Source organism: Halictus rubicundus, chromosome 10 (assembly GCF_050948215.1).
Source record: "Halictus rubicundus isolate RS-2024b chromosome 10, iyHalRubi1_principal, whole genome shotgun sequence".
Taxonomy (NCBI): Eukaryota; Metazoa; Arthropoda; class Insecta; order Hymenoptera; family Halictidae; genus Halictus; species Halictus rubicundus.
In genome coordinates, this window is record NC_135158.1 from 12,360,267 (window position 1) to 12,376,748 (window position 16,482).

At 41.7% G+C, this 16,482-nt stretch overlaps 1 protein-coding gene across 3 annotated transcripts in view; it reads left to right on the top strand.

Moving 5' to 3' along the window:
• The window catches only part of Cpx (synaptic transmission protein complexin), a 362,562-nt gene that overhangs the window by 344,851 nt on the left and 1,229 nt on the right, over positions 1 to 16,482 (top strand). For 2 of the 3 annotated variants that reach the window (XM_076794804.1, XM_076794805.1), the window contains one exon: positions 1,098 to 16,474. In XM_076794804.1, the coding sequence (XP_076650919.1) occupies positions 1,098 to 1,174 (77 nt within the window). In that variant the 3' untranslated portion in view covers positions 1,175 to 16,474. Of the gene's footprint in view, positions 1 to 1,097; positions 16,475 to 16,482 lie in introns of those variants that run through there. The other variant, XM_076794803.1, reaches the window with a different exon arrangement.

Genomic DNA, 16,482 nt, shown 5'->3' on the forward strand with positions numbered 1-16,482 from the left:
CCCGCCACCCTCTGCTCGGGTACGGCGAGTCTGACGTGTGTCGTGCTGCGTGCCAACGACGTCCATCATTTTTCCACTGCCTCCTCCGAAATACTCTCAGTTTACTATACATTCCGCAGTAATTTGCCTTTTCAATCTACTCGTGGATGTTTTTCAACAAATTGATAAAAACATTACACCTTAAAATAACGAACCTCGATGTGAGAACATTTGTGCTGTAACCCTTGTACCCCAACACGCTCCAACCCTGCAGTGCGAAGAATAGAATCACGATGCACGATAATCCTAACTTGTATTTAAGCAATTGAGGTTTAGAATGTTAGACTATAGATCACAGTAGACTCCTGAACCTTGAATAGTACAATTATAAAAATTGCAGTCTACAGAATAGGATCATGTTGCACCATGACCGTAACTCACTCCTGACCAGTTGAGGATTAGAATGCCAGACCATTGATCACAGTAGACCCCTAGACCTTGAAGAAATAAAAGCAGATCCATCAGATTTTTTAATAGAACAAGTGTAAAAATCACGGTCTAAAGAAAAAGACGACGCTTGCCTATACCTGACCAGTTGAGGATTAGAATGTTAGATGATTGATCACAGTACTTGACCTTGAAGAAATAAAAGCAGAACCATCTGATTTTTTAATAGAACAAGTGTAAAAATCACGGTCTAAAGAAAAAGACGACGCTTGCCTATACCTGACCAGTTGAGGATTAGAATGTTAGATGATTGATCACAGTACTTGACCTTGAAGAAATAAAAGCAGAACCATCTGATTTTTTAATAGAACAAGTGTAAAAATCACGGTCTAAAGAAAAAGATGACGCTTGCCTGACCAGTTGAGTATTAGAATGTTAGACCATAGATCACAGTAGCCCCCTGGACCTTGAAAGGGTAAAAGTTGAAGGTTATTCGGTAGAAGGAAAAAATTGCAATCGAAAGAAAAGGATCGTGGTGCACCATGACCCCGGGCTTACACCTGAGGACTAGAATCGTAGACACTAGATAATAACATGTAGGCCCCTGAAGAGAGCGTTCCACTAGGATAGCAAGACTAATGCCACGCGGCGTGTCTGCCTGTCTGTTTCAGAAATCAAGAACGCGTTAGGCACGCATATACAAGACATCAAAGAGCAAGTACTGGAAGGTAAATGCGACCTCCAATAAGCCTACCTGCACCCCGAAGCGGTCGGTGAGCAGTGGCGGCACTATGTGTCGTCAGGGCCGCATCCGCCTCTCAGCCCCTACGACACCACGCGGAAGGGAACGGCTCAGATCCTCAGTGTCGAGAAAGAAGCGAAGGGAAACAACGATCAAACCACCGAGAACAAGTCAACGCCAGCCGTCTCCGTCCTCGTCGTCTTCGTCGTTGTTCGAGCACCGATCGATCCGAGATTCCGATTGGCCGATTCTCTTCACTCCGGAACGAGAAGAGGCGAACCAAACAAACAAGATAGACAAACCTGAAGAGCAAGATCAGCGAAACAGGGTAGCGAGGCAGCAGAGGATGCAACGATACTCGAGACGCAGCGACGAAACGACAATGCCAACGATCGCGTCGAGGGCTTTCCGAGGTGCGTCGAGCACGATCTCGAGGAGCTCGAACACCGAGCGATTCCTCGGATCGATATCGACGCCTCCTGGATACTCTTCGTCGTTTCGACCCATCCTTTTCGTCGATATCGATGTCTCGAGTGAGATGGGTTGGGGAAGTTAATCGTGCCGACGATTCGGGAATGAATGGGGGGAAAAAGAGAGAGTGAACGTGAGAGGCATTGGGAGTTCAGAAACAGTTTCGAACAGGTAGAGAGAGAGAGAGAGAGAACAGAGGTAGAAGTTGAAGATGATGAGGGGAGGTTGTGTCCAAAGTCCAAAATTGTCTGAGCCATAGCGATCGCAGGGAGAAGATGAAGCTACGTTAGGTCGATCCATTCGAGTCTCCAATCGTTTCAACGAGCGGAGGCTTGTTAGAGTGAAAGATATGAGGGAGAGGAAGCTGTAAGAATAGAGAAAAGATGAAGATGTTGGGGAAGATAGAAGGAGGAGGCAGAGGTGAAGTACAGGGAAAAGGATAGAGAAGAAATAGGTTAAGAGAAGGCGAAAGAATAGAGTCCAAAGTTCAAATTTTTCTGTTCGATCGAGGGTGAACTATTGATTAGGGGACAGGAAGAAGGTTTGAATCATGTGGTTCCGGCCTTCGGTGTCGTCTATTGAAGCGGAAGATACTGGAGCCGGTCTGACGAGGCGGAAATAATTTAACGAATGGTTTGAAGAAGAGGATGATAATGAAAAAGTTGCAGGGTAAGAAAAGGGTTCTCGAACGTTGTAAAATAATTGAATCGAAGAAGAAAAAGCTGAGGAAGTTAATGATGAAGATGAGGATGAAGGATGAAGAAGGTTCTTGTACACTGTGAGTTCAGTGGATGCTCGGGGAAGAAGATGAAGCTGAAGAGGTTGAAGAAATAATTCAGTGAATGCACGGAGAGCAGGTTAAAGTTGCAGATGGAGCTGAGGATGAAGATGATGCTGCAGAGGATGGACTTTGGATGCAAAATAATTCAGTGAATGCACGAAGAACAAGTTCAAGACGAGTAAGAAGAATTTTGGACACAATGGAATAACGTAGTGCTTGGAGAAGAAGATGAAGAGCTTGAAGAAGAAGCTGAAGTGCTAGGAGAGGAAGCTGTAGCTGCTGAAGAGGATGCAGAGGAAGAGAGAAACGTGGAAGGAAGAAGAGGGTTTCGCGACAATGGGAATGTCGATCGACGAGAACCGAAGAAGACGATGGGGGTGGAGGTGTGGGGGTGAAAGTTCGCGGGATTGACGGGGGAGCCGGAGGCTATCTTTCCCGAGGACGATGACGGGACGAGACCGAGAGAGCTGCAGATAGACGCGAGGACGCGGTATAGTCGTTCGCGCCATCCGATTTGAACCTGAAAGAGGAACGATCCCGAGGAACCAGCAGTTAAAAAATCCGACGTCGATGCCGAAGCGGTCTCTTCGTTGAACGATGTGATCGTCGAGCGAAGACACCGTGAAGATCGAGAGGAGCAAGAGGATCACGAAGAACATGTGGATCGTTTCGAGTTCTCTTCAAGATCGCGAGAAGATCGAGGCGCGGACGAGACACGTGAGCAGTCTAAGGGCGCGTGCATATAAATATACTTATACATATAAATATAAATAAAGAAAAGTATAAATATATAAATAAATAAATATATATATACATACATACCGAGTAAGAGAAACAAACAAAAAATACAAACAGGAAAAAAAATGACGAAACAAATAAGTAACAACCAAAAAAAGCAAAAACAAGACAACCTAAAAAAGGAATAAAACCACACAAACATATACACACAAAAACACACACTATACACACACACATTCACAGACACGACCTAGCATATAAGTTTCTAGCGAATTTTTCGAATAGCGTTACTAAATGGCAAAACGGAAAAAAAAGTGAACAAAATACCTTTTACCGGTAGAGGAGTTACGTAGTGGCTAGTTCGTTCGACGGCTGTTCAAACAAACAAACAAACTAACAAAAAAAAAAAAAAATAAAATAAACGAGAATTAAAAAACCAGTAACGGAGATCCGAATGGAGGGAGAGTTCATTGTATTATATTATGATTACACTGTGTCGGTTGAATTGAATTTGAGCCCAGTTTACGGATTATTCATTCATAGTTTATTGTACACAAACACACATACACCCGCGGTCGTTGTTCTTATCGATTGTTACCATTGGAGCGTTTGTATTTAGAGAGAGGAAAATTGTGCAAATGTCGAAAACGAAAAATAATATGAAAAAACGACAAAAAAAAGAACTAAAACGGAGAACGAGGACGAAGAAGAAGAAGATGATGATGATGATGTTGTTGAAGAAGAACGAGAGGAAGAACGAAAACGAAGCCAAGTCGAGGCGAGGATCGAGGGCCACGAGAAACTCGAAAGAGGAGCCAACAACGCGAGACTGGACTGCCCAGAGAGAAAACACGCACTCAAACATACTCAAACATACCCTAAAATTCGCAAGCAAAAAGTCCACGTACATTCGCAAATGGAGAACACACGGAGACACGAACAGATGATCGCAGAAGTTTCAAGGCCTCGCGAATCATTGCGAGACACGCGCAAACACTCTCATACAAGCATTCCACGTATATTCGCGGACACGTGTGACAGCATTGAAAGACAAATTCGGTCACACGGACAACCACACAGAGACACGAATAGAAAGGTTTCGATACCTGGTGAAACATTGTGAAACACAGTCAAACACGAATGCTAGGCAGCAGACCTTGAACGAGAGTGACACCGGCGGCCCTTGCTCTACCTTCCGTCCGAGAATCGATTTCCTTCGAGAACCACGGTCGATTGGCGCAGGCAGACGCGTAACACCTGTTCTTGGCGGCAGTTTTCGATTAGAATGTTGACATTATTCTTCGACAAAGAGAGAGAGAGAGAGAGAGAGAAAGCGCGCGGGAGAGAGAGAGAGCTGGAGAGAGGAAAGAATGTTGAAAACGTTAGTCGACTACCGCGTTCAAAAAAGCGTAGAGAAAAAGCTCGCCTAGGCCGAGCAGCACTGAATCCTCTCGCAGTGGAGAGACGACACAGAGTAGCAAAACGAAAAATACAAAGAAATATGCCTTTCTTTCACGTTTATACGGTGCGTTTCTATCGAGCGTAATTGTACATGTAGGTTAACGAAAAAAAAAAAAAAGAAAATCGTTTTATCTTCGTCGACGAAGACGAAAACGAGGAGGAGGAGGAGGAGGAGGAGGAAAACTAGAAGAAAAAATAAAAGAGGGAAAAAGAGATACAGGGGGGGATTTATGTGTTCTATACGGTGGATCTGTCTCGAGAGGAATATGTATAATGTGGGGGTCGAGTACAGAGAGGACAGGTTTTCACGTGTTGCGAGCCGATTCTTCCCTGGTAACGGTGTTCACGATGTTCACGCAGGTGTTCCTTGATCGAACAGGTGTTTTTCTCACGCGAAAACAGGGGTGGACGGGACGGACAGAGCATCGACTGCCGGCGAGATCAAACGCGAGCCTTATACATATACAAAGTGGAACACGAGTGAAACGGAAGGCTGGGAATTACTGCATTCGCTGAAACAGATAAGGGAGGTGTTAATACGACAGTTGAAAATCTCGACCCCTTGCTCTATAATTTTGACCAGACTACGGAATGCTAGGCATCGGGTCATCTCATAAGTAGACTAAGGATTTTGTGCGTACCTGATGACAATGACTAGGCGAACCTCTGAATTCTGAAGAGATGGTACATTCTCTTCGGTTTATCAAAATTGTTAAACCGAAGAAACGCGTTTTCATTTTACTTCTGAGAACATTCTTGCATACAGATCCACGGTCTGGAAGTTGTGTCGTTTGTCGCATTTCATGTGGATTTTGTTCGACTGTGTTCATCGTGGAAATTGCTTCTTCTCGTGCCTTTCGAGAAGCATTCAGAACGATATTTTCTATTTGACACAAAAATTCGAGAGTTAATTTACATCTATTTTGAAACACTATTAAATGTATGTGGGACGTATGTTAACACTTTAATTATATACTTTACCTTTATGATAAACCAATATTCTCTCTCGATGGGAGCTATTGAAAACGATGGTTGACACGTCGACGATTAAAATGAAGTGTAAGGGTTACTAATTGATTACTCTAAGAAAATGACACGACTTATGGGATGGCTTAATGTGTATGCTATTTGTTTCTTGTATTTTATCGATTCTTAACCATTGGTGCACATATTGGTGTTCTTCATAACGCAAGGGGTTGGTACTTAGATTCGAACGATTGTTTACGATACTTTCGATTGTTGAACAAAAGTTTCTTGCTCCTTCGATCCGGATAGGTCTTCGGAGAGAGGATCATTCATCTCCTGAAACCGACAAGGTTACACGTTATCGAAAGATATATTTATATATATATATAGAGATTATACATGAATTTCAAATTGAGTTGGTATATGTATAGGGACAAATTAACGCGGATAGGAAGAATTGAGAACCGTTTTTTGTACGAACAAATGGAAGATCGAATACGAGAAGTGTACTTGTTTATGTTCGATATCGTTCTGAATATGTCTGTTCTTGCTTCCTGTTCACCGTTCAAACTCTATCTATGTCTGTCTCTCTGTATCTGTCTTTTCTATCTTTCTATTTCCATCACTGTCTTTCTCTTTTTCTCTCTCTCTCTCTCTCTCTCTCTCACACACACTCACTCACTCACTCTCTTTATGTCTGTCTCTCTCTTGATCAATCGTTTATTCTGAAAACGCAAACTCTACAAAGGCTACTCCTCCGATTTCTTCGCGAACACTCGAGTCTAATACGACGCACGTTCTTCACGCTATAATCTTCGTACGAGCCTGTTTCGAGGGCGAAGACCAAGTGTACACGCGTCGCAACAAACGTGAACAAACAGTGGCGTTTTCTGTTAGCGAAGAACAAAAAGCAGATGCTTAAACGTGTCTAAAATTGTCCAGAAGTCTCCCTGAGACACTGATAAAAAATACAAAAATCAAGAAGCACATTCGACTTCGAAAAACGATCGGGGGAATTTGTGGAAAATTTTTTGGGTCCAGTAAAAATATTTAAAAATATGTACATTTTGCTTTCGAAATCATTGAAGAATTAAAGAGAAATGAAACAATCCAATCGACTATATTAATAATAAATGACATAGATTTTTTATTATGAATTCCCAGACTCTATAAAGCTCGGACCAAATTCCCCCCGTGCTTTGATTGGAAAGAATTAGAAGGAGACTCGACTAGAGAATGATCGATAATCTGAGCGTTGATAGAGAACGCCACGACCCTAACGCCAGCCGGAAAAATCAGAAGTCGGAAGGCCTTCTACCCGAGAGAAAACGGAAAACTCAAACAAAAAAAAAAAAAAGAAAAGACACGGACAAAAGTCGAAAACATTGTTCTCGTGTGCATACATACAAAAAGGAACGCATGTCAGCTTTCGGTGTGCCGTCAGTTCACTCTGTTCTTTCTCGATGTAAGTGTACGCACCTGCTAGCCGAATAGCGTCGACGATTCTCTCTGTTTGTCGATTCGCGCGACACCGCGAAGAAATCTCTCGCACGCCGTCGACGAAAAGGTAAAACAGGACAAAAAAATATCCCGGACCAGTTCGCCTTGTAATTGGAAATCGAACGAGGGGCCGGGTCTCCGGACGATTCTCTCCTCGATCTGCGGAGAAAAGTTGTCCCGCGGAGGAGGGAAAAGCTGCGGGACGGTCGCAGTTTTCCTCAAGTTTTTCCCCGGTCTCGCCGGGCGCTGTTTGTCCGCGAAAAACAAACCCGAGAACTTTGCCTCGGCTGAAAAGTCTTCTGGAATCGACCGCGGCGAAAGAGGAGGACAACTTTTCCCGGTGGGAATCGAACGGAGTGTCGATTAATCGTTCGATTCTTCGTCGGGCAGCGTGTTTGAACGGTCCCGACGCGGCGTCGCGCGAAATGTAGATGAAAAATATGTAATCAAACGGAGATACGTAGGAACTGTCGTGTCTCCACGTGCATGCTAGCCGTTTCTCTCTTGTCTGTCGATGTCGTTGGTTTTCGAAACTCTCTATGGCTTTTTCCTCGGACGACGATCCTCGGAAATCCCCGAATTTCTGGGACACGTTTGCGAACTCCGCGAAAATTTTTGACGGAAACTCTAAAAGTAGACTGCGAACTTCAAGGAGGGCTCAGTACGTTCTTCGTGGTATCTGGGGTCAAGCGAAATTCTCTACGACAAGTGTACATTGGTCTGATGTACTTACACGGAAGAGACTCTAAAAATGTTCGCTTGCACAATGATCCACAGTCCAGTTGTATTATATCGCTTTTCTAGAAAAATCTTTCCGTGGATCTTATAAATTTGCTGCAGAGTGTATATCTTATTAAAATTACACAATTTGTTTCGAACCAGAGAATCCAAATTAAGAGTGTATGGCAATGCCTAAGAGAAGAGACTCGAAAAATTCTAATCTGTAAAGATAAAGATCAAAGATGACAGTATAATTTATGTGCATTTGCAACGAAACGTGATCCTCGATTGATTAAAATTTTGTTTCAGACCAGAGACGTCTTTAAAAAAAAATGACAATTTCAAGAAGAAAAGAGGCTCGAGAAATTTGCCTAAAAATATGCAGTCTGGTGCTAAATTCGCGTCGTACATTTTTGCGAAGCAGCGTAAACGTGTGGTAGTAAGAAAGGATAATTGTCGAGGACGATTATCGAGGATCGTTACTAAGCGAGGCTCGCATTCTTCTCACTGCGTCGCTTTCGCGAGCCCTATACCGATTCTAAGCATAGATTGGTGCCATAAATCCTCGGCCACGCCCACCCCCTCCCGTCCAGCAGCGTCCCCAACCAATCGGATCCACGGAAACCGTCTCGCAGTCTCTGATTCTCCCGTACAACTCTACTCGATACACACTTCAAGTCAATTACTCAATAATTAATCCAAAGAAATATAAAAAGTATATATGTATATGAAACTCTTTAGAAAGGAAGGATGAGTCTGATGATGATGATGATAATGTTTGAGAATGATGATGATGATGATGATGACGAGCAGTTGGTAACACACAACTGGTTTTGCGAATGTTTGCGAATAGATAATTGTAACTGTAACACCCTCGAATTTCCGAGCTTCTGCGAAGGAGTTCATGGAGTTTCGCGATCGAGACGCTTTAAAGGGATTATGTGAAAGTTCAAACGCTCGAACAGGAACGTCTTTGCTCGACGGGGACCGTCGTGTCTCATTATCACGACTAACAGAAGGAAAGTAATTAAACTCGACATCAAATTATACCGACAACTTCGAACTTGAAACCGCTTAACTACTATCTAGCAGCCAGCGATGTGTAGTTTCGTAGAACTGTGTTTTGCTGTTCCTTACTCTTGCGCTCTACCTCTCCCCCTCTCTCTCTCTCTCTATCTCTCGATCTCTCTTTCTCTCTTTCTTCCTTTCTCTCACTCTCTTCCCTCTCTCTCTTTCTGTCTCTATCTCTATAAAAGTATCCTCTAACTCTTTCATACACACACACACTCTGGTTTCACGATCGTAGCAACTTTTTCTCTTTCGACGTCCCTGCTCGATGTGTCCCTACGCTCGAAAATATTACTCTTCGACGACGAGATAACAAAGTAAAACAATAAAAAGAACAAAAAAAATGAAGACCGACAACTCGACCCAAGCCAAAAAAACAAATAGTCAAACATGAAAATACCAAAAAAAAAAAAAAAGAAAAGACAAAGATATAACGAAACAAAGCAAATCCTGTTGTCGTCGCTATATACCGTTACTACAGCTGATTAATGTCGTGTGTCGTTGTTGTTTCTCGATGTGATATCAGCATGGATGTTGTTCGTCGCGTTGTCTAGTCGATGTTAACGTCACCGCTGACAACTTAGCACGATTCTGTTCCCCCCTCTTTCTTGATCGTTTCTTATATTATACATTGTTAACGCTCTATATAATATATATATAAATATATATATATATATACATATACATACACGTACACACACATATGTAAGCTCTGACAAATTGATTAAAGCTTCTGTGCCTTTAGTTTCGTCTACTTTAATCCACGTTTCTAAAGATCGTTTACTGTTACGCTGTTTCTATTCTTATCACGAAGAGTGGACACCGAAAACCACACCGAATCAATTGTTTACACACAAAATACATTATTCATCCAGACAATTTTTATTTTGCGCAAAGATCCGCGGTCTACACAACGTGATGAATAAAAGATTCGACTTCAAAATAAAATTACAATTGGAGCCACGAATTAATTCGCAAAGGGACGATTCGTTGCCATTTTTGTTGTCCACTCTTCAGCCTAAAATTCTCGATACTCGCCGAACTCTGAGCAGGCCGTTCGCCGACGATTTTTCACGGGACACAGGCTCGTTGGAAAACTGGAAATTCCACGAGGAAAAGCAAACAATTCGAGGTGAAAAAAACAACAACAAGAAACAAAATGAAACATTCGTCGTGAACGCTCTCGAGGCTTTCTCTTGTTCTCCGATTTCTTGACACCTGGCGGACACACACGTTCACGAACGCTGCGAGCCCCCGAAACAAAACGAAGCGAGGAATGAAAAAATGGAAAAACGAGTGTTCCTCCGACGGGAACCCTGTCTCCCCCCTCTCATTTCTCCACCTCCCCTGAAAAGCCACCCTAAGCCTGCGGCACGTGGCAAGTGATACAAACCGAAATACTTAAATCTACTTGATTCGTGTTTCATAGGACTTTAATCGACAAAAAGGTGAAGAAAAAAGACAGAAAATCAAAAAAAAAAAAAGAAGAAGAAGACGAAGATGAAGATGAACGGGAGGCGACGCGCGTCTCGTTCCGAAGACCTTGCCTCTCGATTTCGGGAATCGGAACGGGCGATCGATCGATCGATCCTCGCGCGAAAATCAATTTTGCTTTCGTGAGAAATTAACCGTTATTGGATCTTTCTAAAAATTTCTCTATCAATTTTCTCAGATACCTTCAGGTATATGTGTTAACCCTTAAGTAACGGGGGTCGACTAAACAAAGACTTGACGACAAACGAAAGACTAATCCGAAAGTTTTAAAGAAATTAAAAAACTTATCACTTGCAATTAAGGTTGGTGTTATTTGTTGAGCTTTGTGTAAATGCGCGAGGATTTGAAGAGGATCGGTCGCGGTAGTGATTGATGGATCGTCGGAGCGAGGCGCGCGGCGTCGTCTAAGTATATATTATAATTATATAAATATATATATAAAGGATATTTAAAGGACCTTTCTTAGGCGTTTAACGATCGGACGAATTAAACGGAGATGCGTTAGATACGAGGAACAATTTCACGCCGAAACCCCGTTTAGGAGACACACGTCGCAACGACGACGGAATCGTTCTGTTTTTCTCCGTGTACATAGTCTCGCGTGAAAACCCAGGAGCCCGCGTTTTAGCGTTTAAAACAAACAGAATAGAGAAGAGAAAATCCGCGAGGGGTATCAATCGAGGCGTGTGAGAACCGAGAGCGAAACATGATTACGAGAACCGGAAAAAGAAACATTCGATCGCTTCCGGTCCCTCGAGGAATTTATAGAACCGATTATGGCTCCGTATAAGCCCGACAAGATGGCCGCCGTGGCTCCTCGAGGCTCCGTGAGAGATCGGTGATTTGTTGTTTAAAAGAAGAAGGAAAAAAAAACGCATGACCGACTCGACGTATATATTCAGAGACAACGACACAACGCATTATAAAGTAATAATCGATAACTTACACGTTATTATAGATCGACGTACTATTGTTATGATCTCTTGATCCTCGACGATCGACAGATCGTGGTCGGATCGACAGCCGTAGTTTCGGTGAGAGAAACAATTTTAAGGGGAAAAAAAACGAGATAAGACGAACGCGAAGAGAGAGGATGACACAGTTTTAGACGATAAGAGATAAACACACACCTCTCATTGAGTAAAACCCACCCCCCCCCGCAAACCAATCCCCTGACCCGTGAAACGGAGAGCTATTTCTCTGGTGAATGATAATTGACCCTGGTATTGTGCTCGAATTAGTGCTGCGCTCGTTAAGGTTGCCTAATGAAAGAATAATTGGCACTCTTATCGGCACGAAGGCGCATTGTGATTTATTGGACGGTGTGCGGTGAGGCAGAAAGTTTTTACATCAAAATCAAGAAAGATTTCAAGAACGCTCTATGACTGTATCATTTCAAAAGGAAAACTAATTGGAAAATCGATCAATCTCTAATTCAATTGCACTATAGTAATAAACTCGTATATTTACTCATTTCATTAAAAAAAAAAACCTCTTTTTCCTTTTCGTACGTTTGGTTGAGAAAATATTTGAGTAAATCACAGCTTCAGAGGTACACTAATCGCAGAAACTACGTTTCGAGCACAGTAGGGGGGTCGAGGAGTATCGAAAAGGGCGAGAAACGTTCACGGTGTTTAAACAAGTAAGTAGACGTTAGCTTTGTATACAAGAGAGCGCGGAGAGTACGATGATGATGATTATGATGATGATGAAAGAGGATGATTAAGAGAAAGGGAGAGCTGCGATTCGATCGAGAGATACACACGCGAGAGAACGATCCCTTCGGCGGCTGCCGATCGCAGGCGATCGATGGATCGCGGTCGGCACGCCGACATCTTCGAGCGGACTTGTGCGATTTTTTAAGAGCTGTACAGTGTATTGCGAACGCGGCGATTCGCTGTTTGTCGATTCGCGGAGACCTCGATACGGTACATACTAAATTCAGTCTCGCATAAAAATGCTAATCAAATCGTGAATCTCCAAAAGATCTGGATCAGTCGACGAATTAATATCAATTTTCATGGAGAAAGTAAAAATTAACTCTTTGCACTCGGAGAACGTTCTCATGTGACCCACGCAATTATGTATTTATTATTTCTGGAAATGATATTCAAAAGAGAGTTGGAAATTTTATTGGTACAGGTATCGTGCTACAAAAATTTTATATTCGAAATATTGACCAAGGTCGAGTATAAACGGTTAATATTTGAACCGATACTTTTCTTGCAATGCACAGTGGAATCGATATCTAAAGAGATTCGAAGAATCTTTAATAGAACTGGGTTAATTCCGATTGTTTGAAAGTAGGACCGCCGAGGGACCAGTGAAAGGCATAGCAACTTTCCGCTGACCCCAAAGCAGCGATAACGAGCTCCGCTAACTTCCGTCTTCGATAAGAAACAACCGGCAGAAAAATTGGAAAGTCACCGTGCAACTTCTAAATTAACACTTTAACTAAGAAGTTCAATAACAATAATCTCGAAAGAAATCGTTTCGTTGTATTATGCAAGACAGTCTGTTGCTCCGCGAATAAAAGTTGCTGTGGCCGTTGAACAATTTTATGTTTATCTTTCGTTCTGAAGTGAAGCAACAGTCTGTTGGTGAAGCGTTAATTACGCTCACGATAATGAAAGAATGCGTATCGTTCGAGGAATCCGCCGCAGAGACAATCGTTCGGTGTTTTGAAACGATCGAATCGAAACCATCGGTTCTGCAATCAAAATCGAGGGACAGCGTTTCGCCATCGACCTTGTTGGACATGTTTCGATCAGGCTTGTACCGTGCCCGGTATCTTCGCGAATTCGTTGAACCGAGAAGCAATACTCTAGATGCCTATAATTTACTACTAATAATATGTGTCTTTTACGAAGGGGAAATTCGAAACTCGCGCGAACAAACAAACACACATAACATTCGACACACACGCACGCACGCACGCACATCAGACACCCACTGTTACCGTGCTCAACCCATGGACGACCGTCGACTATCTCCATGCGCCGATCTACCACGTGCCCCATAGATGTTTTACTCCATTTTTTATAGAAAGATGCTACACGAACGAGAGAAAAGAGCATTCATGGACCACGTTTACTTTCAACATTTTTATAAATTATTTGCGCCGATTTTGAGGTGATTGGTGCGAATAATTGACTCGTTTCTCGACAGAACTAGAATGATGCTCTTTTTCTCCTGTTGGAAATTATGATCGACCATGGAACCGTCTTCTAAAGTGACTCGTTTCAGAATTGTTTTGTAATTATTGGAATCGCGAAGGTGGGGGAGAGTGGCCTAATTTGGAGCAGCATGGGAACGCTATAAATATTGATAAAAAAAAGTCAATAACGACAGTGTTATTGGCTTCTTGCTTAATAATATCACGATGGACGCAGTATGAAGATTTCGAACAGAATTTACAAAATATAGGCGCTGATCATTTGTGTCGAATGAAAATAAAATAAAATTTGTTTCGTTATCTGTATTTGACCGTTAAATTAAATGTTGGCACAGAATATGTAAATATAAATCCTCTTCTCGGAGAACATTATTGAGGAAAAAGAAGAACATTTTAAAAATTCTTAAGTATCAATTGATCATGAATTGTTTGAGTCTGGTTAATATGAGAAATGTTGTCAGTGGTCCAAATTTCGCTTGCTCTCCTTTACTAACTCAGAAAATCGTCGAACAAAATGATTCGTTATGGGATAAACGCCTTGTCATTTCCACAAGACGATATACAAACCAGTTAATTTGAATAACCGATGGTTTAATGGTCGAAACGTTTGCCAGGCCACGAGAAGTAAAAGCGAATCAACATTTTGGCTGCCAGGCCACCGCGAGTGTGGCGATTTTTAAACGATAGTATACTAATTCCGAGAAATTTACTTGGAGATTATAATCGTAGGGGTTTCGAACGGGATAAATTCTGTGATAAAAAAAAAGAAAGAAAGAAAGAAATTGGTTTGCGTGTTCGATCGCAGAGCATGTCCACTTCTTGAGACTTTCACCGTGGTCGTAGTAAGGAGGACACCGTGGTTTTGGAGGCGTATGGGCACGCTTAGGGTTGTCGATGGGTTCAGAACGAGGCACGAACCAAAGAAACGGAACATCGATTGCAATACTTTTCGGCGTTCCTTCTCGCGGTTACCGAAAACAAATGAGAAAATAAAATGATGAAAAAAAAAGAAAGAAGAAAGACGATGAGAAGCTGTGGGAGAAGAACGTGGGCTTCGAATGCGTGTTGCAAACGTTCACGCATCGACGTCCTCCGTGCGATTTTGTGTCCGGACATCCGAGGACCAATTATCGTAGATCGTTGATCGATGGATCGATTGGAATTATCAAAGCGGATCGGTCGAAGCACGGGAAACGGTACGAAACGGGACGCGCGGTGATCTGAAACTGAAATTTTGTTCTTCAGAATGTTCATTTAACTGAGAAACATTTATATCTCTTTTGTTATCTTACGATTGGTCAAACGGCGATTTTTAAAAAATTTTTTCACGAAGTCAGACTTCGTAATTTCAATGCATATTTTTATGTCGCGAATGTAAATCAATTTATAATTGTCCAAGAAGGTATAAATCTACAGCAATATTGTTATCTGTCAACGAGGATATTAAAAAACACGGACATTAAATTTTTAAGAAGAATTAACGGAGAAGAGTGTTTTTCACTCAAGAAAAAAAAAATAATGGTAAATATTTATTCCAATTTCCAATAGAAGCTATTTTTCTTAAAAGTCTTATTATTGTTATCGTTCTCCAAAGCGATGGGCATTGCAAAGGCAATATAAATTAACCTCCTCGATTTGAGTTAATTTAAAGGAATACTTAAATTTTGGTTTCGGATCATTATGCGACGAGACGATCCCGAAGGAGACGATCGCACGAAGCTTGCTCGACGGATCATTGTAGAATATTTGCTTTTTTATTTTCTTTGAAGGGAGTGACACCAATCATGAGAGAAAAACGATGATCGATGGGTGATTTTAGCGATCGGCGCGAAACGAGTTTGTTGTTGAAGCGTTTTCAATGTAACGCGTAGCGTTTGAGACGTAAATCACGGATGATGATTGATAATACTATGTTGTTGTTAGATTATGTACATTATATACATATATATATATATATATATATATATATATGTATCATTATATGTATGTATATGTATACATACGAGCATACATTGATATAAAAGTGAAGTAAACTTAGATTTAAGATCACTTGTTCACAGGTACACATACTGTACACATTCGGGCTCTGTGTTGGCGATAAAGTTATCCCTTTACTTGGGAACGACGAATTCTAGCTTGTGTTATTCTTTTCGAAAATGTGAAAAAAGTTTCAATATTCGGGGAGAAAACTTAAAAATAGTTGTATATTGAAACCCTTTACCCTACATCGTAGTGTACAATTAACCCTTTCAGAGACTAATATTGACTCAAAAAAATTCTGGGGGTTAACTCTTCCATTATTTTCTACTATTTCCACCCCATTCCCTCATTTATACAATTGCAAATGGTATTAAAAGTAAAAAATCAAGTAGAAAACATTCCTCAATTTTTGTACATGCAACCTGACATACAAGGTTGAATATTTATTTAAAGGCTCGTACAGTGTGAAGAACGAAAGTGTAAATGTTCTTTGCACAGTATGAGTGTTAAGGGGGGATAGTAAATGTTTTCCCTCGGCAACAGAAACAGCAGTTGTCGAGGAAATTGGTGTACCGTACCAAAAGTTGTCCACATGTCACGGAACGTATGGAAGAAATTCGTCGTGCCAAATAAAAGGTTAATGGACGTGCGAACGCGAGAACATGTTCCCACACAGGCAACAATACGACACGACAGAGCGACACACGATTTCGTAGCTGTGCCCGCGAGTAGAAGGGGCTGCATCCCCTATGGAAACACAACCCTGGACACGGTCCCGGACAGAGACAGTCTCGACTTTAAACAGACGAATTTCCATCTGAAATAAAGCATTCGAAATCCCTGACCTATTTGATTTGATTCGAGTGTATTAATTAATTCATAGCCCTTTCTTCGTTTCCTTGTTATTTTACAAACAGTCAAAATACATTCAAGTTTTCAAAATAATCACAAGGTTTTCTC